The 27,483-nt window shown below is 39.1% G+C and overlaps 1 protein-coding gene across 1 annotated transcript in view; it reads left to right on the forward strand.

The window, feature by feature from the left end:
* The window catches only part of ANKRD39 (ankyrin repeat domain 39), a 153,354-nt gene that overhangs the window by 17,447 nt on the left and 108,424 nt on the right, over positions 1–27,483 (forward strand). Inside the window, exon 2 of the mRNA XM_053719390.1 lies at positions 13,622–13,743. Coding sequence (XP_053575365.1) covers positions 13,622–13,743 — 122 coding nt within the window. The remainder of the gene's footprint in view (positions 1–13,621; positions 13,744–27,483) is intronic.

Raw genomic sequence — 27,483 nt, forward strand, 5'->3', positions numbered from 1 at the left:
CTGTTAAAATGCACATATTCTTCAAATTTATTTCTGAGCCATCCTTTAAACTTAAAATCAGATGCCATAAAATAGGGAAATAAGAAACGTGGTGAGGTAGGTTGTGGATGCATAGTTTGAAGCTCAAGAGAGATAGGTCCGTAATCTGATAGTAAAATCGTCAATATTCCGGATTTGACCTGGGATATAGATATGCGTTCATCAGTCAGAAACAGATCAATCCTTGAGAGGGTTTTGCGAGCCTTAGAAAGGCAGGTATAATTCTCGACAACAGGGTTCTGGGCTCTCCAGATATCTCGTAATGCTAAATTTTGCGTGATTTTCTTAAACATCTTAGATTCCAAATTATCTTTTTTTTTTTTCAGCCGTTTAGTGTTACATCTTAACCTGTCTATTGGGCATTGTGGTGCCATATTAAAGTCACCGCCGAAAATCAGATGCCCTGCAGTATATACATGGAGTTTAGACTGGAGAGTATTCCAAAACTCAGGGTCAAATACATTAGGGCCATATATATTGCAAAGTGTGTAAACCTTTTGGGCAATTTTGACCTTCAGCAGAACATACCTCCCTCCGTGGTCAGCCTCAGAGTGAATAATTTCCGGATTGATCTTTTTCCCTATTAGTATGGCTACCCCCCTTTTTCTCCTCATGCTAGGCGCAAAGTAAACTTCTTTTACCCAGGATGCTCTTAATTTTAAAGATTCTTCTGCACTTAGATGCGTTTCCTGTATAAAACCTATATCAGTTTGTACTTTCTGTAACTGAGCAAGAATTGCCTTTCTTTTAATGGGTGTTGAAATGCCTCCCACATTCCAGGAGACTATTTTACATTTGTCTACCATTGTAACCTTTTATGTGACAAGAGGAAGAGGAGGGGAAGAGGGAAGGGGAAAAAAAAAAAAGGAACCCTTCGCATAAGCGAGAGATTAGACCCTCGCCCTGTATCTCGCTTCTGTCGAGACTCACGGGGCTTTCCCAATTTAGGACCTGTATTTCACTTAGTCAATTTATTTATATAATTCAGCCAATCTATTACTTAGCTGGTAAATCAAGTGGGTTAAAAAAAAATTCAGTCTTATGTGCTTCTTCAAACCAGTGTGTGGCCTCATTCACTATGACTTTAAGCTTAGAGGGGTAAATTATAGTGACTCGATAGCCATGCTGTATAAATTTAGAACAGATAGGGGCCAGTTCTCTTCTTTTTAACACTGTATCAGCCGAAAAGTCCTGGAAGATGAGAATTAAGGTCCCTCTAATACTGATTGGCTGATGTTTGCGATAGTGTTGAAATAAAACAGTCTTGTCTTGATAGTTTAATAACCTTGCTATTACAGGTCTGGGCCTACCTCTGCCTTTATTATCTGTGCGGGGTGGGCCAAGCCTGTGTGCTCTTTCAGCTAGGATAGGTTGGTAATCAGGTGAAATCTTAAGGATTTTGGATAATGTTTCTGATATAAAAGAGGAGAGAATTTCATATTGTTGCTCTTCTGGCAGGCCTATAATTCTAATATTATTTCTCCTAGAACGATTTTCTAGGTCTTCTAACTTACTATGAATTTTTTGAATATTAATATTTAAACCTTCCAGTTTAGAGTTATGTGAAATTGTTAGATCTTCTAGATTGGACACCCTTTGTTCGACTTCTTGTAGTCTGTTAGAGAACTGTCGCACTTCCTGAGTTAGTAAGAGGATGTCTTGCTTAATTTCAGTTCTAAGGGCATCAAATTTGGGGGAGAGTGCATCCGAGATGCTAGCAACCAAATTTATTTCCACTCCCCCTGTATCATGTGACAGCCATCAGCCAATCACAAATGCATATACATATATGCAGTGAATTCTTGCACATGCTCAGTAGGAGTTGGTGACTCAAAAAGTGTAAATATAAAAAGACTGTGCACATTTTGTTAATTGAAGTAAATTGGAAAGTTGTTTAAAATTGCATGCTCTATCTGAATTATGAAGTTTAATTTTGACTTGAGTGTCCCTTTAGTTGCTTCCTGTACTATAGGTGTGCTTAATAGAGTTGGTTGGATATCAGTAGTGATCTCTGGGGATCTCTTTTAGGTTTCCTATCCTTGTGTCGAGCTGTTATGGCGGGAGAGGGGGTCTTAGATAGATTATGAAAAAATGTATCCATGTGCTGGGGGAAGAAAAGTGAAATGTGAGGGGAATTAAAGCAAACACTAAAATTTCCTAAGTGAAGGGTGTGAAAAAAGTGAGAGAAAGTGAGTCAGACCCCACACAAGGGGGATATCGGGAAATGGGGAGGGAAAGTGAGGGTGTGCAGGATGTGAACTGTGGTGATTGGAAGGGGTGAGGGACACAAAAAAAAAGAAAAAAAGGGGGGGGGGGAGTGAAAAAGGGAAAGTGGTTTAGTTAATTATGTGCGTTGTCCATCCTGGGAAGCAAGAAAAGGAGATATTCTTTTAATTAAGTTTATATACACAATAAAGCACTAGAGTGGAAGGATATACCAGCAACTAAGCGTTTAAAGCTCCCCTATCTAGTCCTTCTAATTTGGAATTGGCGAGATGAAAAGTTAGATATTTTTCTTTCTCTTTTCCCTCCCTTTTTTCCTCTCCCCTCCTTCCTCTCTCCCCCCTTAGTCCTTTCCCTTGTTGTTTATTTTTTTATAGTTATCAGAGAATATGTCTCAATGAGGTTATATATTTAAATATATTTCAAGATATTTTTTGTTTGCCTTAGCGAATAATGCAAGAAATCTGTTTGATTGATAAGATACCAGACTATGCCAACCGTAGTTTTAGGGACCACAAAAGCTATGGTTTATCCATCTCTTCTCGCAAGCAAGACACAACCTAATATGTACACAAAAAAAAATATTTCTAGGATATACAGGTGGCCCTCGGTTTACAACGGTTCAATTTGCACCGTTTCAGAATAACAACCTTTTTTTCAGTCATGTGACTGCTATTGAAAAGCATTGAGAAGCAGTGCATTGATTAAAATAGCCAGTAGGTGGAGCTGTCCGCTTGTGTTGCAGCAAAGATATGCAAGCCAAGCAAGCTGAAATTAATCAGTTTAACCAGACCTGAGCTATCGAGCAGCTTGCAAAGGAACAAGATCTTCCTGTTTATAAATCAGTCCAGATTAGAATGCATAGAAAAACTGTTTGCAGAAAAATGCAAGTAAAGTCTGTGTTGTGTGATTATTTTATTAGATTTATACTGCTGTTTAGCAAATGTTTTTGTTTATTTAACTTAGTTTAATTATATATTCTGTGTTGTGTGATTATTTTATTAGGTTTATAATGCTGTTTAGCATTTAAAGTCTTCATTTCAAAGCTTTAAAAATAATGTATTAGGTGTTACTTATGACAATTTTGAGAGGTGCCTGGAACCTAACTTCCTCACTTCCCATTGACTTACATTATAAACGGGCTTTCAATTTACAACGGTTTCGATTTACAACCCTTCCTTCTGGAACCTAACCCTGGTGTAAACTGAGGGCTACCTGTATTTTCCTTCAGCGATGCTTTGTGGGCGAATAGGTTAAATTCAGTAACCAGAAAAAGTTACTCTGAAATCATTAACCAGTCTCTATCCTTCCAAATGGTAAGTACTCAAGTATCTAACCTGTGAGCTGTTTTAACCTGCATCTACATCTACCATATAGTCAGCTTGTATAAATAAAGTGAAGTATTATAGCATGTATTTTTAAGAATTTTTTTCCAGAGAATATTATCCTAGATATTCAGATATAATTGGGTACATGTATATTTCTAAGCAAAGAAAAAAAAGAAAATTTAGATAAAAATAAAAAATAAAGCTAGTCTCTATTTTCAGTTTGAATGAAAAAGATAAACACAATTCAGCAATGTATACCAGCGAATAGGAAAATTGTTTTAGCAATTGCAAGTTTGTACTTTCATTTTCACCAAATTATATTAGACAAATATAAATTATATAAAAAAAAAACGGGGAAAAAAAAAAACAGGGTTCCCTGAAAAAAACCCGCTAGACCATTAAACTTAGGTCCTATGTAAGTCTTGTTAAGTTGTCAAGATAATAAGGGTACAGAGTTATCTATTAAATACTTTTTGTTAATTGACCTTGATAGCTCTCTCCTTTTTCTATCTCCTTACTTTTCCCCCTCATATCTTACTAACTCAAACTCTATAAGTAGGGAAATGGTTGTATCAGATGCAGAAAAAAATATTACAGTTACAAATTGTTGTTGAAATTTTAGGTTGTTATACCAAGCCAAAGAAAAATAGCTCTTCTCTGCCTCTATACAACAAGAGAAGCTGCCCCCCCCGGCGGCCTTGTAGTTAATGCACAAATACAGAGGGAGGGAAAAAACAGCAAGGAAACAACATTTTCCACTTTTCCACCTTAATAAACAAAATTACATGGAATACAAAAAAATTGCTTCACAGTACCGGCTGGAGATTTAAATGAGACTATTAGGCAAGAAACTCTTCTTTGTTTCAAAGTGGCCTAGGTTACAGAGTTCGTTTTAATCCCCCTAAGTGGCAAGATTTTCTAAGCAGCTGCCAAAAGCTTGTCAGTGTGGTCTGTCAGTTCAGGAGTACTAAGTTATAGCTTTTTATACAACCAAAATCACCAGACACAATGTATCAACCCGTTCCTTGGTAGTTTTCTCTCTTGTTTCTTCTATGTATCCCCTTGCTTACACAGTTGAAGATTTTAACTCTGTGTGTCCTGGCCCAGAGTTCCTTAAACTGCTCCCTAGTTGTTTTAATGCCAGGTTTCTTTAATTTCTTTTCCCTTCTCCTTTTCTCTGCTCACCCCTCTTTTTTCTTTTCCTTTATTAAGCTTTTCTTTTCTGCCTCTTTAACCTGGGAACAGCTTAGACTCGCTGTTTTCTTCTATGTGCCCCCGGCAATTTTTCTAATAACAGGCCTCTACCAACCACACGAAGGGACGCACCAAAGTTCAGAGAACTCACCTCCTCCTCTACCGCCCGCCTGCCGTGGATAGTCGCTTGAAGGAAAGTCCCAACGGGACCACAGGCCGGTCTTGACACAGAAGCAGAGGAGTCTCCTGCCGCACACTTCCGTGCTCAGCGGCGTCGCACGTAGCCTCAGTTCCCCTCACCTCCTCCACCGGTGGGAGAGGGGGGTTACGCCAAGAGCCTTGCAACACAGGACGTGACCCTGTACGTGTTCCTCCGCCAGGCTCAGCACCTCCTCTCATGCAGCACCGGTGGGAGAGGAGGCAGGGCAGACACTGCAGGGCGCAATGGATCCCAGGAAAAACAAGGCCGCCGGTGGCTCTCTTCTAATTCTTTAGATTGTCCATAGCGGGCTCAGTCGGTAGGCGTGACGGCGATGGAGGGGTAGAGAGACCTCCGACGAAGAGATGTAAGTTTCCTCATTGGGGTACAGGGGGGAGCAGGGTGTCTTCAGGCAAATTTACACCGCTCTTGCCTCCTCTCATGCAACCTCAGCAGGAGAGGAGTGGTAGCTGGTAAGAACAAACTATTAGTGGCAGTGAAGCCGGCCGCCATAACAGCTAGCCGGAGTATAGGTCCTTTTCAGCTGACCTTATTCGTCAGCACAGTGGACTGAAGTTCCACTGTTTGGGTCCCAGAGATGATGATCCAAACTGTCCAGGTAGCTACCCTAGGAGTTAGGGAGGTGCGAAAAACCCACCGCCAGCAGCTATAGGACTGGAGTTGAGAGCTCAACAGAACAAGCTTTGCTCCTCCTCCACCGGAACCAGGGCATGTAATTTTAAACAACTTTCCATTTTACTTTTATCACCAATTTTGCTTTGTTCTCTTGGTATTCTTAGTTAAAAGCTAAACATAGGAAGGCTCATATGATAATTTCTAAGCCCTTGAAGGCCGCCTCTTATCACATGCTTCATGTGAGCCATATAGATAACATTGTGATTGTGTCCATGACTTGTGGCAGACACTGCACTAATTGGCTAAAATGCAAGTCAATAGATAATAAAATGTCATGTGATCAGGGGGCTGTCAGAAGATGCTTAGATACAAATTAGTCACAGAGGTAAAAAGTGTATGTATTATTATAACTGTGTTGGATATGCAAAACTGGGGAATGGGTAATAAAGGCATTATCTAAATTTTTAAACAACAAAAATTCTAGTGTTGACTTTCCATTTAAAGGGACAGTCAACACCAAAAATTTTATTGTTTAAAAGGATAGATAATGCATTTACTACCCATTCCCCAGCTTTGAACAACTAACATTGTTATATTTATATACTTTATAACCTTTAAACCTCTAAATTTCTGTCTGTTGCTAAGCCACTAAAGACAGTCTCTTATCACATGCTTTTTTATTAGCTTTTCACAACAGGGGAATACTAGTTCATGTGAGCCATATAGATAACATTGTGCTCATGCCCATGGCTTGTGGCAGACACTGCACCAATTGGATAAAATGCAATAGCTAATAGGAATATGGCAGAGTATCAAATTTTCACCTAAATAAATCTGAACTTCTTAACATAACTGTTCCAACACAGCTTCTAAATGAAGTAAGAGCCACATGTCCCATCAAATTTCAACCAACACAAATAAAATATTTAGGAATACTACTCACACGCAACCCACAAGACTTATGCACAGCAAATTATCGCCTTCTGCTTAGAGAAGTAACAAATGACCTTTCAGACTGGAAGAACAAAACTATATCATGGATAGGGAGGATACATGCAATAAAAATGAACGTGCTCCCTCGCATTCTATACATTCTACAGACATTACCTATCACATTGACAAAGGACTATCTCTCTCAACTACAAAACAATATAGAAAAATTCATTTGGAATGGGATTAAACCAAGAGTACCCAGAAAAACCCTACATATGTCAAGAGACAGAGGGGGACTGGGGTTACCAGATATAAAACAATATAGAGTGGCAACATTGATACAACGTATAATAGATTGGAGTCATAACTCGGACTCCAAACAATGGATCCAAATAGACAGAGAAATACTACAAGTCAAAAATGTAGGGTGGTTGGCTTGGCTACAGACGAAGCACAGGCCAGACATTATCCAGAAGTTCCCACTGCTGGATGAGCTTTTCACACAATGGGACACACTGATAAACACTAGCACACACATCACCACTAGACCAGCCCCTTTGACACCGCTAGTGGCGAATCCAGACCTGCCCTTCTCACCACAGATTAAAACAGAAGAAGGGAAAATCCCACATTTAAAAGAATATATAATTAAAAGCATAATATCAGGAAATAAGGTGAGCTGACGTGAGTAAATAGCAGGTATAACAGGGGACACCCCACTAACATGGTTTTTACACACCCAAATATCACACTACCTGAATACGCACAAAAAGAAACAAAATATGACAAGGCAATTAACCCCCCTTTGAAACAATGTGCACATCTTCAAAATATCCTCGACACACCATCTCAGCATTATACAAAATACTCTTGGCGTCTGATGGGGAGCAGCTCCCTTCCTATTTCCACAAGTGGCATAGGGAATTACACATAGAAATTGACCACACAGAATGGTTAAGGATATTCCGAAACCATAAGAAAGCGTCAGTGTCAGCCAAGATACAGGAAACAAACTTTAAATATTTGTCCCGGTGGTATCTTACTCCAATGAGACTCCAAAAAATATATAAACATACCAGTAATCACTGCTGGAGGGGTTGAGGAGAGGTAGCAGATATGCATCATATATGGTGGGAATGTGACAGATTGGGATTCTTTTGGGAGAAAGTTATTGAAAATATCAATAAAACATTAGACACAAATATGCCCAGAAACCCGAGCCTACTCCTTTTTCACGACATTCCAAACCTCAAAGACGAATCAAAGCAAACACTACTATTCATTATGCTCAATAGCGCTAAAACACTCATACCCTTAAAATGGAAATCCCCAGAAGTGCCTGATATAGAAATGTGGAAACGGCAGGTGGACCATCAACTCACCATGGAAAGGTATCACTTTCTTAAAACTAGCAAGATAGAAATACATGAAGGATGGCGGTAAACCCCAGTTGAGACAGTTTGTTTGCTTTTTGAGTTGATGGGTTTAATATTGTTGTATGAAAACGTCTGTTCACCTGTTCAATAAGATGTCCCCATTGAGTTAATAACGCTTCATTGCCTGAAGGAAAGTACTGACACAGTCTCATTTACTCTGTATTAGTTAGAGAAAGCAATGTCACCTATTTTAATAGTATACCTGTATTTTAATGCACGCTTTTAGCCAAATTAAGCATAGCGGTATAAGGAGTGACCCCAAAATACCGGGACAGAAATAATAAAAAAGAAAACGTAGATTTGATGGATAATGTTAGATATGTTCTGTTGTGTATCTGGACTCAATAGCACTAATTTAAGAACTTTGTACATAATGTTTATATGTTTGCAAAACTACTCATATCCATCCCCTCCACCCATTCTCATAATAAGGATACTTGAACATTGGTCCAAAAGCGGCCAGATCATATACCACTGGGTACGGAAAGGGATATCCCTTGGCTCCACTCAGAGCTACAGAACTAAGAAAGACTTGGCACATCTTGCTACTTAACTGCCAACAAGCACTTGCATATCTTTCGAATGTGTGACTATAGTAAGGCTCAAATTGTAACCAGAGCCAAGTTTGTATGTTATATTGTTTTACAATAAAGCTCTTTCAAAAATTAAAAAAAAAAAAAAAATGCAATAGCTAATAAATAAAGTAATGTGATCAGGGGGCTGTCAGAAAAGGCTTAGATACAAGGTTATTACAGAGGTAAAAAGTGTATTAATATAACCATGTTGGTTATCTATCTTTTTAAACAATAAACAATTTTGAGTTGACTGTCCCTTTAAATGATTTCAAAGACTTGATGAGCAAAGTGATTTGTGTGGGGGGAAATCTCTCCCCTCCCTTGAATTAATTGATGTATATAGAAGTGGTTAATTGTCTTCTGATATATTACTTTTTTTTTATAGCAATATAAAAACAATGCCCCCACAAATAATGTAACAGTATGGAAGTTTTAGGCTTGATTTTTGCTGCTACAGATGCTATTTCTTTTACTGGGTTTTACATGAGACCTCTGTAGCTTTGTATGCTACGTCAGTGGTGCAGGGATTACACTCAGTTGGCTTAAAATATTATTTTGGATGCCAAAACAATCGATCCATTGATCTGGGGGTATCCTTTGTCTGCCCAAATCGGACAGTGATTTTGACAGATTCAAATCTTTCAAGTTGGAGTTACTTCAGGAGTTGAAGTTGCCCATGAATATTTTGGAACCCCATGCAATTTTCTAGGCCCTTGAGTTCTGGCCTCTCTTGAACAGAGAGATTTATCTGTGTTTCCAGTCAGACAATGTCACAGCAGTGTTTTACATCAATCATCAAGGGGGAACTCACAGTTCCCTAGTGATGAGGGAGATTTCCTGAATTCTGACTTGGGCAGAGAGCAATTCTTGTATAATTTCTGCAGTTCATATTCCAGGGGTGAGTAATTGGGAAGCAGACTTTCTCAGTCGCCAATCCCTTCATCCAATGGTCTCTTCCTCTTGACTGCATCAGTCAGATAGTAGACCTTTGGGGGTCTTCTGGAAGTAGATTTGATGGGTTCTCGTTTGAAATACAAGCTCCCCAGATACTTTGCGAGGTCCAGGGATCCTCAGGCCGAGTTTGTGGATGCTCTAGTGGCTCCTTGGTTGTTTCGTATGGATTACATTTTTCCTCCTAGGATCAAGCAGCAGGTCTCATCAGTATTCCTGATTGCTCCAGCTTGGCCTTGCAGGACTTAGTTTCTCTGCTTCAGACACAGCATCCACTGCTGCACTGTCACACAAGGGTCTCCACTTCAGCCACACTCCGAGGTCTGGTAATAGACAAGGAGGTGGTGTTGGTATTTTACTTTCCTCTCATTGCACCTTTCAACAAATACAGCCCTTTTCTACCCTCACATTTTCTTCATTTGAAGCACACATGATTCGCTTATTCTCTCCCCACTTTATATGTGTTGCAGTCATATACCGTGCCCCTGGCTCCTAAACTCAAGTTCTAGATTACTTTGCTGCCTGGCATCCCTTATTTCCTTTCCTCAGACACCCCTGCCCTCATTCTTGGTGACTTCAACATCCCTCTTGACAATCCCACTGCCTCCTCTGCAAAACAACTTCTGCAACTCACTTCCTTTTTTGGCCTATCACAATGGACTGACTCTCCCACTCACAAAGATGGTCACTCCCTTGATCTGATTTTCAAATTTCACAAACTCCCCTTTTCCTCTTTCTGACCATCATCTCTTCATTTGCAACATCACATCCCTCCATACAACCCTCCCTCCTTCTACCCCTCACACCAAATTTCACAGAAGCATTGTTATTAGATCAGCAACAGCTTGCTAGCTCTATCAAACCTCTCCTCTCTTCCATCCCCTCTTTTTCCTGCCCTGACCAATCTATCTGCCACTATACCTCCACCCTTACATCGGTCCTTGACAATCTGGACCCACTTACCATAGCTCGGAAACCACACTCTCATCCTCAGCCCTGACATACTCCTCTGACCCAGTACCTATGCAGATGTTCCTGTACTGCTGAGAGACACTGGAGAAAATCTCGGAGTTTGGCTGACTTTCTTCACTACAAGTTCATCTTGAACTCCTACTATTCTGCCCTTAAAGGGACAGTCTAGGCCAAAATAAACTTTCATGATTCAGATAGAGCATGTAATTTTAAACAATTTTCCAATTTACTTTTATCACCAATTTTGCTTTGTTCTCTTGGTATTCTTAGTTGAAAGCTTAACCTAGGAGGTTCATATGCTAATTTCTTAGACCTTGAAGCCCACCTCTTTCAGATTGCATTTTAACAGTTTTTCACCACTAGAGGGTGTTAGTTCACATATTTCATATAGATAACACTGTGCTTGTGCACGAGAAATTATCTGGGAGCAGACACTGGCTAGACTGCAAGTCTGTCAAAAGAACTGAAAAAAGGGGCACTTTGCAGAGGCTTAGATACAAGATAATCACAGAGGTTAAAAGTATATTATTATAACTGTGTTGGTTATGCAAAACTGGGAAATGGGTAATAAAGGGATTATCTATCTTTTAAAACAATAAAAATTCTGGTGTAGACTGTCCCTTTAATCTTTATAAGCAACATTACTTCTCTACTCTTATCTCTACTCTTTCCTCAAACCCAAAATGTCTGTTCTCCACGTTCAATATTCTTCTCCGCCCAACCCCACCTCCTAATACAACTTCTCTCTCAGCTCAAGATTTTGCCAGCCACTTCAATAACAACATTGACACCATTAGAAATGAAATCAGTTCTCAACATACTACCAATCTCCCACCCCCTCAAAAGCTCACAATCATCCAAAACCCAAATAGCCATAAATTTGGCTGTTTTGCCCCTATTACAGAGGAAGAAGTTTCTGCCCTTATACTGTCCTCTCACCTCACTACCTGCCTTCTCGACCCCATCCCCTCACAGCTACTCTCCTCCCTCTCCTCTACCCTTTCCCCTATACTCACACACATCTTCAACCTCTCCCTCAGCACTGGTATATTTCCCTCATCTCTAAAACATGTACTGCTCACACTTATCCTCAAAAAACCTTCTCTTGATCCAACCTCCCCTTGCAACTACTGCCCTATTTACCTACTCCCTTTTGCCTCAAAGCTTCTTGAAAAGCTAGTATATACACTTCTATCCTATTTCCTTACATTAAACTCCTTCCTTGACCAACTGCAATCTGGATTTCATCCCAATCACACAGAGACAGCAATTGTTAAGGTTACCAATGACCTACTTACAGCAAAATCCAAAGGCCACTTCTCTCTGCTTATCTTCCTTGATCTGTCTGCAGCCTCTGATACTGTCGACCACCATCTTTTGCTCCAAACCCTCCAGTCCTTTGGCATTTGCGACACAGCTCTCTTGTGTTTCTCTTCCTATCTAGCCATACCTTTAGTGTAGCATTCTCTGGGGCATCCTCTGCCCTGTTACCACTTTCTGTTGGGGCACCGCATGGCTCTGTCCACGGTCCCCTTCTCTTTTCAATCTACACGTCATCATTAGGTTCCTTAATAAAGTCACATGGTTTTCAATATCATTTGTATGCCGATGACACCAAAATCTACCTCTTTGAACCTGACCTATCTCCTTCCTTGCTAACCCCTGTCACTAACTGTTTTTTTTATATATTATTGTGGATGTCCTCTCACTACCTTAAACTAAATATCTCCAAAACTGAACTCCTAATTTTTCCCCATCTTTCAAAATCTCCACCCCCCCATTTCTCTATAACTGTTGATTACTCCATCATTACGCCTACCCCGCATGCCCGATGTCACATTCAGTCCTTGGCTAAAGCCTGCCGCTTCCACCTTAAAAACATCTCTAAAATTAGATATTTCCTTACACAAGACACAACTAAGATTTTAATCCACTCTTTCATTGTTTCCCACCTCGACTACTGCAACTCCATCCTCTCTGGTCTCCCTAGCTGCTGCCTAGCTCCTTTACAATCCATAATGAATGCCTCTGTCAGGCTCATCTTCCTTACTCGTCGCTCTTCATCTGCTGCATCTCTCTGCCAATCCCTTCACTGGCTTCCTCTTGCCTCCAGGATAAAATTCTCACTCTGACATACAAAGCCCTCAACTGCACTGCTCCCCCCTTCATCTCAGACCTTGTCTCCAGATACTCTCCCTCCCATCCCCTTCGCTCTTCTCACAATCTCCTACTCTCCTCCTCTCTTGTTACCTCCTCACATTCCGGTTCACAGGACTTCCTCAGGCTGGCTCCCATCTTGTGGAACTCTCTGCCTCGCTCCACAAGACTCTCCCCTAGTTTTAAAAGCTTCACATGCTCCCTAAAGATTCAACTATTCAGGGATGCATTCAACCTACACTAACATTTTCTGTAAACCTATGAGCCCAGCTATTTACAGATCTCCTTCATAAGAGCCAACTACAACAGTGCAACTCTCGGCAGGGCACTGTTGTAGTTGGCAGGGCACTGTCTACCCATTTGATACCAATAAATGCTATCTTGTATACCCCCTATGTTTATAGTGCTGTGGAATTTGTTGGCGCTCTACAAATACCTGATAATAATAAATAATAATAATAAAAAAAGATCTGGTGCAGATGTTCACTTGTCCTCCGTAACCTCTTCCTCTGGGTCACAACCTTCTGTCTAAAGGTCCATTTTTTTCATCAGGATCTAAAATCTCTAAACTTGATGGCTTGGAGGTTGAACATATAGTTTTAAAGCACAGAGGTTTTTCTGATTCTGTCATTTAATCTTCACAAAGTTTGGAAGGCTTCTATTTCCTGGTGTAGAGCGTGGGTTCAGTTGGCACTCTTTTAGTAATTCTTGAATTTTTTTAATTTCTTCAGGATAGTCTTTGTTTAGCTCCTAAAAATTGTAATGAACGTTTTCTTCTCAACTTGGATATGGTTCAGACTATTAACTTTTATGTGGAAGCCAGAAAGTCTTTGAGAGTTTCATTGCCCTCTTTGTTCAATTTTCTGGAAATAGCAAGGGTCACAGAAGGATATGGTAATTGACCAGTTTTGTAAAGCAGTTACCTGGTCTTCTTTGCATACTTTTTAAAGTATTATCATTTTGTTGCTTGTGCCTTAGGCAGCCTTTGGCAGGAAAGTACAGTGGGTTGTTTCACCTGATTAATAGCACGTATGACAGCTTTATAGTGCCACCCTATTTTGGTGTTGTGTTCTTCACTGCTCGGGTATTGGATGCCACATGTAATGAATAGGGATTCTCACAATAATATGTAAGAAAACATAATTATAGCCCACGTGATGGATCATGGACTCTTACTTATCAGGTAAGCATAAATTATGTTTTTGGCTAATGTTCCATTAAGTACTGATTTTTAATAGACTTAAATTCAAAATTAAAAAAAAATTAAAAAAACATTTAAATCTGTCACTTTTGTAAGTGATTTGCAAAACTACTATAAAACCCTGGTAAGTACTTCTTTTATCAAATTTGCTTTGTTCTCATGTTATTCTTTGTTGAACCGATATCTAGATAGGCAGCCTGCACATGTCTGAAGCACTACATGACAGGAAATAGTGCTGCCATCTAGTGCTCTTGTTAATGTATAATATTGTTGCAAAACTGCTGCCACATTGTGCTGCAGCCACGTGCACACTCCTGAACAATCTGAATCCTGTAAGAAAAATTGGGTTTTATGTTCCTTTAACATTAACCTTTCCTGGATTCTGATATATCCTTTAATTCTAAGGGGTAGATTTATTATGCAGCGGATGCTGCATTCTACACCCATTGTTTCAGGCTCGCTGCTCCTTAAAGAAACACTAAACCCCAATTTTTTCTTTTATGATTCAGATAGAGCATGCAATTTTAAGAAACTTTCTAATTTACTCCTATTATCATTTTTCTTCATTCTCTTGCTATCTTTATTTGAAAAGCAAGAATGTAAGTTTAAAAGTCTGCCCGTTTTTGTTTCACAACCTGGGTTGTGCTTGCTGATTGGTGGCTAAATGCACCCACCAATAAACTAGTGCCATCCAGTTACTGAACTAAAAATTGGCTGGCTCCTTAGCTTACAATAGATGCCTTCTTTTTCAAATAAAGATAGCAAGATAACGAAGAAAAATGTGTAATAGGAGTAAAAATCGCTTAAAATTGTATGTTCTATATGAATTATAAAAGAAAAATTTGGGTTTAATATCCTTTTAATTTCTCTGCCACCTTTTAGGACTGAAATCATCCAGATCCGATTGGGATGATTGATGCCCCCTGCTAGCGGCCGAGTGGCTGCAAGTGTGCAGGGTACGGCATTGCTTGTGCAATGTTAAATGCCAATAGCGTATGCTGTCGTCATTTAGCGAGGTCCAGCGGCTATGCTTCGCTACAGCTCATGTCCGCTCCACCTGTGATAAATCTACCCCTAATACACTTTTTTTTCAGTTTACTTCTTTTATCAAATGTAATTTGTTTTCTTTTTATCGTTTGATGAAAAGCATACCTGGGTAGGCTCAAGAGCAGCATTGAGCTACTGGGAGATGACTGGTGACTACACACATATGGCTCTTGTCTTTGGCTCACCAGATGTATTCAGTTAGGTCCCAGTAATGCATTGATGCTCTGGAGATTACTTTAATTATGTGTTATATGCAAGCAATAGTCCAATTATATATTTTTTTGTTTTTGAATTTCTATGTCCCTTTAATAGTAGAGAATGGTAGAAGCTTCAAGCAATGTGTGTGTTTTATATGCTGCACCTAAGTAAAGGGCCACTACTAATTGTTGTGAAATAAACAAAGTCCACCTTTCTAAGGAAAAGAAAAAAAAGACGTTATATTTACAAAGTGGTACCTTTTAAATGATGACTCTTCAATCCAGTCGCTCTTATAGAAGGTCAAATGTATATCTAGATATCCTATAATATAAAAGGCTAAGTGTGTTTGTCCAAAGCTGTCATGTGCAGTAGAGACAGCCTGAGGGCAAACACACCTGGCCTTCAACGGTGACGGGGCCAGATGTGACGCGGGCGGGCTGGGCATGACATGGGTGGGGGGCGGGCGTGACGTGGGCGGGGCCGGGCACAAAGTGGAGGGGGCCAAACACGACGGGCGTGACATGGACGGAGTCGGACGTGATGTGGGTGGGGCCGTGCATGGCAGCAAGGGGCCGGGTGTGACATGGGCGGGGCCGTGTGCGGACGGGAGAGAGCTCAAAAGAGGGTGGATAGAGAGAGAGAGCAAAACAGGGGGGATAGAGAGAGAGCAAAATATGGGGGATAAAGAGAGAGCAAAAGAGAGCGGATAGAGAGAGCAAATAGGGGTGATAGAGAGAGAGAGCAAAAGAGGGGGGATATAGAGAGCAAAAGAAAGGGGAGAAAGAGCAAAATAGGGGAGATAGAGAGAGCAAAACAGAGGGAGAGAGACAACAAAAGAGAGGGGGGAGAAAGGGAGGAGAGAGGGCAAAAGAGAGAGGGGAGAGAGCGCATAAGAGGGGAGAGAGAGGGGGGATAGAGAGAGAGCAAAAGAGAGAGAGAGTCAGCAAAAGAGAGGGGGAGGGAGAGTGAAAGAAAGGGGAGAGAGAGAGCAAAATAGGGGAGATAGAGAGAGCAAAAGAGAGGGAGAGAGACAGCACATGAGAGGGGAGAAAGAGAGCAAAAGAGGGGGGATAGAGAGAGCAAAAGAGAGGGAGAGAGACAGCAAAAGAGAGGGGGAGAGAGCAAAAGAAAGGGGGGAGAGAGAAAGCAAAAGAGAGGGGGAGAGAGGGAGCAAAAGAGAGGGGGAGAGAGCAAAAGAAAGGGGGGAGAGCAAAAGAGGGGGGATAAAGAGAGCAAAAGAGAGGGAGAGAGACAGCAAGAGAGAGGGGGAGAGAGAAAGCAAAAGTGAGGGGGAGAGAGACAGCAAAAGAGAGGGGGAGAGAGCCAAAGAAAGGGGGAGAGAGCAAAAGAAAGGGGGGAGAGCAAAAGAGGGGGGATAAAGAGAACAAAAGAGAGGGAGAGAGACAGCAAAAGAGAGGGGGAGGGAGAGAGACAGCAAAAGATAGGGGGAGAGAGAGCAAAAGAGAGGGAGGAAAATAGAGGGGGAGAGAGAGCGCAAAATAGAGAGAGCAAAATAGAGGGGGTATAGAGGGAAGAGCAAGGGGTGGAACCGCTGTACTGCAAAAAATGGCTCATGTACACGGGCTTTAGGACTAGTAATTTATAAAGATGCTTAATTAAACTATTTCTTACATGTTGCAGAATTATACAAATCAATACGTCACCAGGATACCAGCCAACGTTCTTATGAAGTGGTCGCAATGACCTGTAATGTTCCAGCCTAGAGATTTTTCACATCTGTCATGCTGTTGTTAAAGATGTTAATAAGCTATTAAAGTGATATTTGTTATTTATTTCTTATCATTTATTTGTATAGTGCCGCAAACATCCGTAGCGCTGGGTAAAGAGGTTTGTGTATACAATGACAAGGGTTTGTGATCAGATACAAAAACATACAAAAGCATAACAGATTATACAGATTTCGTATAGGAGGAAGAGGGCCCTGCTCTGAAGAGCTTACAATCTACAGGTTGAGGTTAAACACTACATCATTAAAGATCTGCATGCAAAAATGTTTTAAGGTATTTAACACAGAATATGGTTATTTTATGTATTTTGCTGTGGTCAGCTATGGAAATAGATGAGCTTCTGCACTGTTGTTCTGTATCCCAGAAGTTCTTCTTTGTTGCTTACGATGGGGAGAGGCCATTTATGGAACTAATATTTTATCCCTGCACTATATATATATATATATATATATATATATATATATATATATATATATATATACCAAAAAGTGGACAGCGCTATATAATAATCAACATACCCCTTGGATAAGGTAAAAAAACTTTCCATAAATAGAAGCCGGAACAAAACTCCCAGACGAGATGCAGCTGCACACCAACCCGTAGATTCCTCGCTCCCGGATAGACAGACGTGGCTATGAAAACAAAAAAGGGACAGCGCAACTCGACTCAAGGTAGAATTTATTTACATCCAAATGGATACACACAAAGAAATGCACTTACAAGATGTAAGGTAATAAAAAGCCCTCAAAGAATCTACAGTTCAAAGGCAAACTCTGGACACTCCAGGTTCAGGCGTAGCGTCTTGGTAGCGGTCAGTTACTTCCAGTGTCTGTTTGTAACTCCCGGGTAATCGGCACCTGTGAACTTGATACGCTCTTGAAAAAGCCGGTGTGTGTTAACCGGCGAAACGCGTTGAGCCTTTTTGATCCAGCAGGGCATCCGTAGGTGAAGGGTTGTGTCGTCAGGCGGAGATCCTTTGACGTATCAAGTTCACAGGTGCCGATTACCCGGGAGTTACAAACAGACGCTGGAAGTAACTGACCGCTACCAAGATGCTACGCCTGAACCTGGAGTGTCCGGAGTTTGCCTTTGAACTGTAGATTCTTTGAGGGCTTTTTATTACCTTACATCTTGTAAGTGCATTTCTTTGTGTGTATCCATTTGGATGTAAATAAATTCTACCTTGAGTCGAGTTGCGCTGTCCCTTTTTTGTCTTCATAGCCATATATATATATATATATATATATATATATATATTTCAAGCGATGGTGTAAGTGCACTCTCACCAACTTATGCAACTTGTCAGGGTGCTGTAAGATAATATATAAACTGTAGCAAAGAAGCACTCACTGAACGATTCCAACTGTGACAAAAGACTTTAATTCAAACGAGTGACGTTTCGGGACAATAGCAGTCCCTTCCTCTGACAAGCTAACAATGTGAAAAAGCAGGCCCCATAAGTGTGACCAATCATGGTCAAGGTAACAAAACCTATCTTACCCAGTAACAAATAGTAATCGATATTACAATAGTGCAAAACAAGTTAATCAAGTGAGTTAAAACATAGGGCCCCGTGTTGCTAATAGAGTGGGGGGAATAATCTCAGTCCAACCATTTATAATAAGCTGCTAAACGACTATAAACAAAGTAAAAAAACGAAGTAAAGAAACAATATAATGAGAGGATCGTAATCCAACCAATCAGTGTGGTCCCAGTCATGTAGATCGTAATTCCACCAATGGGCAGTCATCTGACTTGTGGGAATCATAATAGTACCAATCAGCAGCCTAATAGCATTCTGTATCAGAAGCGTCATACCTCTACGCTCTCCAGATACGCCCACCTGTCACTGAAAATGCCTGTTGCATATAGCAACACAGCAAAAACATCTTGCTAAATCTGACCAGATCGCTGCTTGCCAGTCATGGACAGATGCAGCGATGAGCTCGCCATAGAAATCACAGCGGATTTCCTTCAGAGTTATTGTTAGTATTACCCATATCAGATAACAAAGGTGTTACACAGCCAAACTAATGCTGTCAAAGAGATGGCGAGATCTAACCAATCAGCAGTATGTCCACACCCCCATGGGCGTAACAAGACCATCGCTATGTTATTGTCCGCCTCTATGACTCTATATCAGAAATGATGGGCTAACCTATTAAGATAATCACACCCATCTAGAAGTGACAAGCAGTTTTCATCTAGGACCACAAACATTGACGGACAATGGCGAACATGGCTATATTCGTGTAACATTACCAATAAGTGTTAGTTGTTTATTTCATAACAACAAACTGTGATTCTAATACCTATCTGTTTCTACGGTCGCTGCATGCAGACTCATATTCTGTGCATCAATCAACATCCTAAAAATAAAGTATAAACAGTGTAAACAGAAACAAATGAACCTATATGTATATATAAAAAGGGAAACCTATATGCATAAAACCTATATGTATAAAACAACATATAAGCTATTCTATATCCCTAGTGAATAATAACGAAAAAGTGAGATGTATATCACTGTCGGTTCCTTGTGAGGGCATCGCAAGCTTAGCATCTAACCATAATTGTGGCACAGATTATGGGTTTGGTGTGAGATAGACCACCCAAGCTAGAAAGCAACACGGAGTATACACAAAGTGAAACATACAATTAAATTAAGATAATGTTAAAATTAATTCGTCCATATAATGGACACAATAATACCAACATAATGTTAAGAGAGCCACCTATGGATATTACATAAGGGCAATATAGGACAGAGAAATCAGCATTGTCTTCGGTTACATTGTGCTCTTCAATCAGTCAACTGTATTCAGGGTCTAGAACTAATAGAGGTCAAGAGAACTCAATAAAAAAATATAAATAAAAAAATATAAATAAAAATTAATAATAAATAAATGAATAAAAATAAAAATGAATGAAAATAAAAATAATAAAATAAAATGATAATAATAATGATAGAAGAATAGAAGGTAAAAAGTAAAAATAATAATAAAGTAAAAATAAAAATAAATATAAATATAAATATAAATAAATAAAATTAAAATAAATAAAATTAAAAATAAAAATAAAATACAAATAAATATAAATAAATAAAATAAGATGATAAATATAAATAAATAAAATAAAATAAACAATAAATAAATAAAATCAAAATAAATAAAGAAAATAAAGAAAATAAAATAAAATCAAATAAACAAAGAATAAACATAAATGAATAAAAATAATGAATATAAATGTAAAATAAAGAAAATAAATATAGATGAAGATAAATAAGATATAAGAAAGACAAGAGAAAAAAGGAGAGGAAACTGAAGAAGGAGAAAAAAGCCAATAGTGGATTAGACAGAAACAGCCACCATACCGATAATGAAAATAAAAAAATAAAAAAGAAACCACAATAAGTATAGATACGAAGGAATCAAGAAGTCAAGTTGGAAAGGAAAGAGAAATAGAGAAAGAGTGAAGACTAGGAACTAATGAATCATGAGCTCTCATTGAGATGGACATCAATATTCATATAGCCTGGGTCTCAGCGTTCATAGATAACATTGCCATCCTGTGTGGGTGTTAAGACCCCTGGGACTGAGGGTACCAAGTTCATAGATCCACCTTGATTCTTTGCGGAGTAGCATGTTATCTCTGTCTCCCCCCCTCCGTTTTTTTTTTTATTTATATTTATATTTATTTTTATTTTTATTTTTACTTTATTATTATTTTTACTTTTTACCTTCTATTCTTCTATCATTATTATTATCATTTTATTTTATTATTTTTATTTTTATTTTCATTCATTTTTATTTTTATTCATTTATTTATTATTAATTTTTATTTATATTTTTTTATTTATATTTTTTTATTGAGTTCTCTTGACCTCTATTAGTTCTAGACCCTGAATACAGTTGACTGATTGAAGAGCACAATGTAACCGAAGACAATGCTGATTTCTCTGTCCTATATTGCCCTTATGTAATATCCATAGGTGGCTCTCTTAACATTATGTTGGTATTATTGTGTCCATTATATGGACGAATTAATTTTAACATTATCTTAATTTAATTGTATGTTTCACTTTGTGTATACTCCGTGTTGCTTTCTAGCTTGGGTGGTCTATCTCACACCAAACCCATAATCTGTGCCACAATTATGGTTAGATGCTAAGCTTGCGATGCCCTCACAAGGAACCGACAGTGATATACATCTCACTTTTTCGTTATTATTCACTAGGGATATAGAATAGCTTATATGTTGTTTTATACATATAGGTTTTATGCATATAGGTTTCCCTTTTTATATATACATATAGGTTCATTTGTTTCTGTTTACACTGTTTATACTTTATTTTTAGGATGTTGATTGATGCACAGAATATGAGTCTGCATGCAGCGACCGTAGAAACAGATAGGTATTAGAATCACAGTTTGTTGTTATGAAATAAACAACTAACACTTATTGGTAATGTTACACGAATATAGCCATGTTCGCCATTGTCCGTCAATGTGTGTGGTCCTAGATGAAAACTGCTTGTCACTTCTAGATGGGTGTGATTATCTTAATAGGTTAGCCCATCATTTCTGATATAGAGTCATAGAGGCGGACAATAACATAGCGATGGTCTTGTTACGCCCATGGGGGTGTGGACATACTGCTGATTGGTTAGATCTCGCCATCTCTTTGACAGCATTAGTTTGGCTGTGTAACGCCTTTGTTATCTGATATGGGTAATACTAACAATAACTCTGAAGGAAATCCGCTGTGATTTCTATGGCGAGCTCATCGCTGCATCTGTCCATGACTGGCAAGCAGCGATCTGGTCAGATTTAGCAAGATGTTTTTGCTGTGTTGCTATATGCAACAGGCATTTTCAGTGACAGGTGGGCGTATCTGGAGAGCGTAGAGGTATGACGCTTCTGATACAGAATGCTATTAGGCTGCTGATTGGTACTATTATGATTCCCACAAGTCAGATGACTGCCCATTGGTGGAATTACGATCTACATGACTGGGACCACACTGATTGGTTGGATTACGATCCTCTCATTATATTGTTTCTTTACTTCGTTTTTTTACTTTGTTTATAGTCGTTTAGCAGCTTATTATAAATGGTTGGACTGAGATTATTCCCCCCACTCTATTAGCAACACGGGGCCCTATGTTTTAACTCACTTGATTAACTTGTTTTGCACTATTGTAATATCGATTACTATTTGTTACTGGGTAAGATAGGTTTTGTTACCTTGACCATGATTGGTCACACTTATGGGGAGGGTATTTTTGGAGCCTATTTAAGGCCTGCTTTTTCACATTGTTAGCTTGTCAGAGGAAGGGACTGCTATTGTCCCGAAACGTCACTCGTTTGAATTAAAGTCTTTTGTCACAGTTGGAATCGTTCAGTGAGTGCTTCTTTGCTACAGTTTATATATATATATATATATATATATATATAGAAACAAAAAAATAACACACACATAAACATATATACAGATCTGCTAAATACTGCATATAAAATCAAAATTTTTGGGGTAGTGAATTTTTTTATATTTACATACAGCTGCACAGTCTGCACTATTATATACATACATATCTATCTCTATCTATCTATCTATCTATATATATATATATATATATATATATATATATAGAGAGAGAGAGAGAGAGAGAGAGAGAGTCACTCTCTTGCTATCTAAGGGCTTTACACAATATTTTAATAATTATACTGTGTGTGTATAATATATATATATAAAATATATGTGTACATAATTACACTTTTTTTTTGTGTGGGTGATATTAAATAAAAATTATTTAAGCGAACTGAAAGACATGATGCCACATACCTCACTTTCTTGTAACTAGGTGACAGTGACACTAAGGGGCCCATTTATCAAAGGGCTTGCGGACCTGATCCGACACTGCGGATCAGGTCCGCAAGACCTCGCTAAATGCGGAGAGCAATACGCTCTCCACATTTAACATTGCAACCAGCAGCTCACAAGAGCTGCTGGTGCAACGCCGCCCCCTGCTGACTCGCGGCAATCGGCCGCCAGCAGGGAGCTGTCAATCAACCCGATCGTATTCGATCGGGTTGATTTCCGGCGGTTCCTGTCCGCCTGCTCAGAGCAGGCGGACAGGGTTATGAAGCAGCGGTCTTTAGACCGCTGCTTCATAACTTGTGTTTCTGGCGAGTCTGAAGACTCGCCAGAAACACGGCCCTTCAAGCTCCATACGGAGCTTGATAAATGGGCCTGCTAGTCTGATTTAATCTCAGACAGTCACACACACTGAAGTGAAAAATTGCTGTTGACTGAGTGAACGCACACTCAGAATCACACAGCATCAGCATTCAGCACTGAAGACTCTGCATGTAGTATACAGCGCAGTCTGCGGGCCCTTCTCGCTGACATGACGTCATGCGCGTGATCACGTGACATCCGTTCCAACAGACTCTGTCAGTGCAAGCTGCCTGTGCCCACCACATAGTAGTCCGGAGCCGAGTCTGGCTCCAGCTGAGCTAATAGCAAGCTAGATTGGGTGCCGGACTGCTGGTTGAGACACAGGCTGCGCTGACCTAGACCTGGGTTAGGTTGGGTAATATGGACTCATATTACCGGGCAGTAACCAGAAATACCGGACTGTCCGGTCATATACTGGTCACCTGGCATCCCTAGGCACCAGGGTTTTTCATTTTATGGACAGTTATTAAGCACAGATTGTATTATAAAATGTTTAAATCTGCATAGTAAAGCATTTGCAATATACTTTATTATTTATTTTCTAATTGCCTGGAAATAAAATCCAGTTAAGAGTATTTTCCAGTTCCGTTGCACAAAGCAGGCTTCACAAGCCCACATACACTATATGGCTAAAAGTATGTGGACACTTCTACTAATTATTGAGTTCAGGTTTTTAAGCTACACCCTTTGCTAACAGTTGCATCTGACTTTAGCGAGGAGGCAGCAGTATAGAAAGGGTAAGTTTAGTACACTATTTGACAAACTGATCACTGAAAATCCTGTTTATTTTCAGTGATGGTAATTCCTTGCGTTTTGTTAAACCATCACTTTAAGCAGCTATAGATAACTATTTTATCTATGACACAGAAAATAGATTTCCGATATCACATCAAACTCTTGACTGTTAATCTGATTTACTAAAACTACAATAGTTATAACTGTTAATTTCTGCATGACATAACGTATAAAAGTGGTGGTTTTGCACAACAAAGCAATCAGTGTGGCTCTGCATAATGCATCAAATAATGGTGACAATATATTAAACACATGAACCTGGAGACAGCATGACCTCTTTTATTTTCACACCTAGGACTAATACTAGCATGCCTAACAAAAAAAAATATCAAGCTATAGGCGAACAGTTCTCAAGCATAGAACCTGTCCACTTGCAATCAACACTTGCCAAAATTTAAGACTGCAGAAGAGCTCTGTTGTTCAGTCCAGCCCCCTGCTCTTGGACAACCAATTACATGAGAGCAGGGCCTGCCAATCACCCTGAGCAAGTGGGTTTGAGGTGTTTTATCTCTGCCACCTAGAATAAGAAAACGTAAAAAATATGAAAAAACAGTAAAAGAGTCAGTAAAAAAGTGTGTGTCTGTGTATATCCACTAGACAACCATACATAACCAATAAAACCTAAGAAAAATTGAAGAAAAATTTCATCCCCCAAGATTTCACCTAGAATAAGAAGCAGAGATTGTGTCATTGTCATACATTTGTGGTTGCAGACTCGATCTCACAAACCTAAACTGCAAGTTCTCAGAAGCTGTGAATGCATCTCTGATACATTTTTTAAATTCTTACAATAGATCACAACTTGTAGTGAAGTACTGGCAGGTTTTAGCCAAGGGACCAGTACAACACACACTTGTGTCACTGTGTAGTGATGACAACGGACATTTATAAAACGTATTAACACAACACACTGCACTATATGATAAAGGCATCTATACACTAATAAACATGCTGCACTGAGTTCATATACACTGATAACATACTGTATATGCTGCACTGTATAATGATGCTGAGTGTCAAACAAATAAATGCACTCCAGCAGGTAAACTGGGCTATTGGGAACACATTAAATGGAGAAAATTTAAGACTACAATGTCTCTTTAAAGGGACATTGTCCACTAGATTTTTCTTTGCAGAAAATGTTTTGTAGATGGTCCATTTATATAGTCCATCTGGTAGTATTTTTGTAACAGTGTTACAGTGTTTTGCTTATTTTGTTTAATAACATTGTGCTGATTTTCAGACTCCTAACCAAGCCCCAAAGTATCAGACTCTAGTATACAGACTCCTGCTTGCTCCTGTTTGTGTAATGGGTCTTTTCATATGCAGAGGAAGGGGGAGACTCTGTACTTTCTGCTTTATCAGCCCCTTTCAGTGGGTGTCCCAGTCTAACCTCATCAACAGTGTCAAACTGGAAGCTTCTAAGTAAGTTTTTAAAAGATTTTATACTGGATTTTTAGATCAGTATCTTTATAGTAGTGTCTATTACATGCGGTTATATGAAAATTGGTGTATACTGTCATTTTAAGAGATCAACTCACAAATAATCACCAGAAATTATGATATTTTATAGTAGAAATTGTTTTTTTAAGTATATATCAGTTTTCAAGGATTGTTGGTTCTCGATTTCAACACTCTTTTAATATTTGTAAGACCCCAGTTTGCTGTTGAAAGGGTTAATAACTGTAACTGTGTCTTGTTTTCCAGACAGGGTTAAATGTTCAGTCCCTGTGTTTCACATCTTAATATCAGACTATGGGAACCCCTTGAAAGAAAAAAACAAATCTGCAGTTTTTCCATCTCTCTCATGGGAAACAGGCTGTGTTATCTAGGCAGCTGCAATAGTTCAAATCCCCTTTCACAGAATTATTCCCAGCAAGACCAGAAACAAACACGTCCCATTTACAGCACAGGAGGTGCTGGTGAGTGAAGGGGGGAACTAGAGATTAAAATCAGTCAACTTGACTGTGAGCAAGCAGCCAGAAATGGGGAGCAGTAGGGTGGATTAGAAGAGGGATTGTAGATATATAAACAACATGAGATAAGTAGCATTTAAAGATCAGTCTATACTAAAATTGTTATTGTTTAAAAATATAGATAACTCCTTTACTACCCATTCTCCAGCTTTGCACTACCAACATTGTTATATTAATATACTTTATAACATTTAAACCTCTACATTTTTGCCTGTTTCTAAGCCACTACAGACAGCCTCTTAGCACATGCTTTTTTTAGCTTTTCACAACAGGAGACGGCTAGTTCATGTGGGCGATATAAATAACTTTCGCCTAGATTACAAGTTCTGCGTTAGCCTTAAAAAGCAGCATTAAGGGGTCGTAACGCTGCTTTTTAACGCCCGCTGGTATTACGAGTATGGCAGGTACAGGTGTACCGCTCACTTTTCTTCTGCGACTTTTGCCGACTTTCCCCTTACGTCAATTGCGTATCCTATCTTTTTAATGGGATTTGCCTAACGCTGGTATTACGAGTCTTGGAAGAAGTGAGCGGTACAGCCTCTACCTCCAAGACTCCTACCGCATAAAAAAGTCAGTAGTTAAGAGTTTTATGGGCTAACGCCGAAACATAAAGCTCTTAACTACAGTGCTAAAAAGTACACTAACACCCATAAACTACCTATGAACCCCTAAACTGAGCCCCCCCCCACATCGCAAACACTATAATAAAATTATTTAACCCCTAATCTGCCGACCGGACATCGCCGCCACCTACATTATACCTATGAACCCCTAATCTGCTGCCCCTAACATCGCCGACACCTACATTATATTTATTAAACCCTAATCTGCCCCCCCAACGTCGCCGCCACCTACCTACACTTATTAACCCCTAATCTGCCGACCGGACATCGCCACCACTATAATAAATGTATTAACCCCTAAACCGCCGCACTCCCGCCTCGCAAACACTATAATAAATTGTATTAACCCCTAATCTGCCCCCCCCCAACATCGCCGCCACCTATCTACACTTATTAACCCCTAATCTGCCGCCCCCAATGTCACCGCTACTATAATAAAGTTATTAACCCCTAAACCTAAGTCTAACCCTAACACCCCCTAAGTTAAATCTATTTTTAATAAATCTAAATAAAATTTCTAAAATAAATAAATTAATCCTATTTAAAACTAAATACTTACCTATAAAATAAACCCTAATATAGCTACAATATAACTAATAGTTACATTGTAGCTATTTTAGGATTTATATTTATTTTACAGGCAACTTTGTATTTATTTTAACTAGGTACAATAGCTATTAAATAGTTAATAACTATTTAATAGCTACCTAGTTAAAATAATTACAAAATTACCTGTAAAATAAATCCTAACCTAAGTTACAAATACACCTAACACTACACTATCAATAAATTAATTAAATAAATTAACTACAATTATCTAAACTCAAATACAATGAAATAAACTAAACTATAGTACACAAAAACAAACAAACACTAAATTGCAAAAAATTACAAGAATTTTAATCTAATTACACATAAGTTAAGCCCCCTAATAAAATAAAAAAGCCCCCCAAAATTCCCTACCCTATACTAAATTACAAAAATAATCAGCTCTTTTACCAGCCCTTAAAAGG

This window comes from Bombina bombina, chromosome 6, assembly GCF_027579735.1.
Source record: "Bombina bombina isolate aBomBom1 chromosome 6, aBomBom1.pri, whole genome shotgun sequence".
Taxonomy (NCBI): Eukaryota; Metazoa; Chordata; class Amphibia; order Anura; family Bombinatoridae; genus Bombina; species Bombina bombina.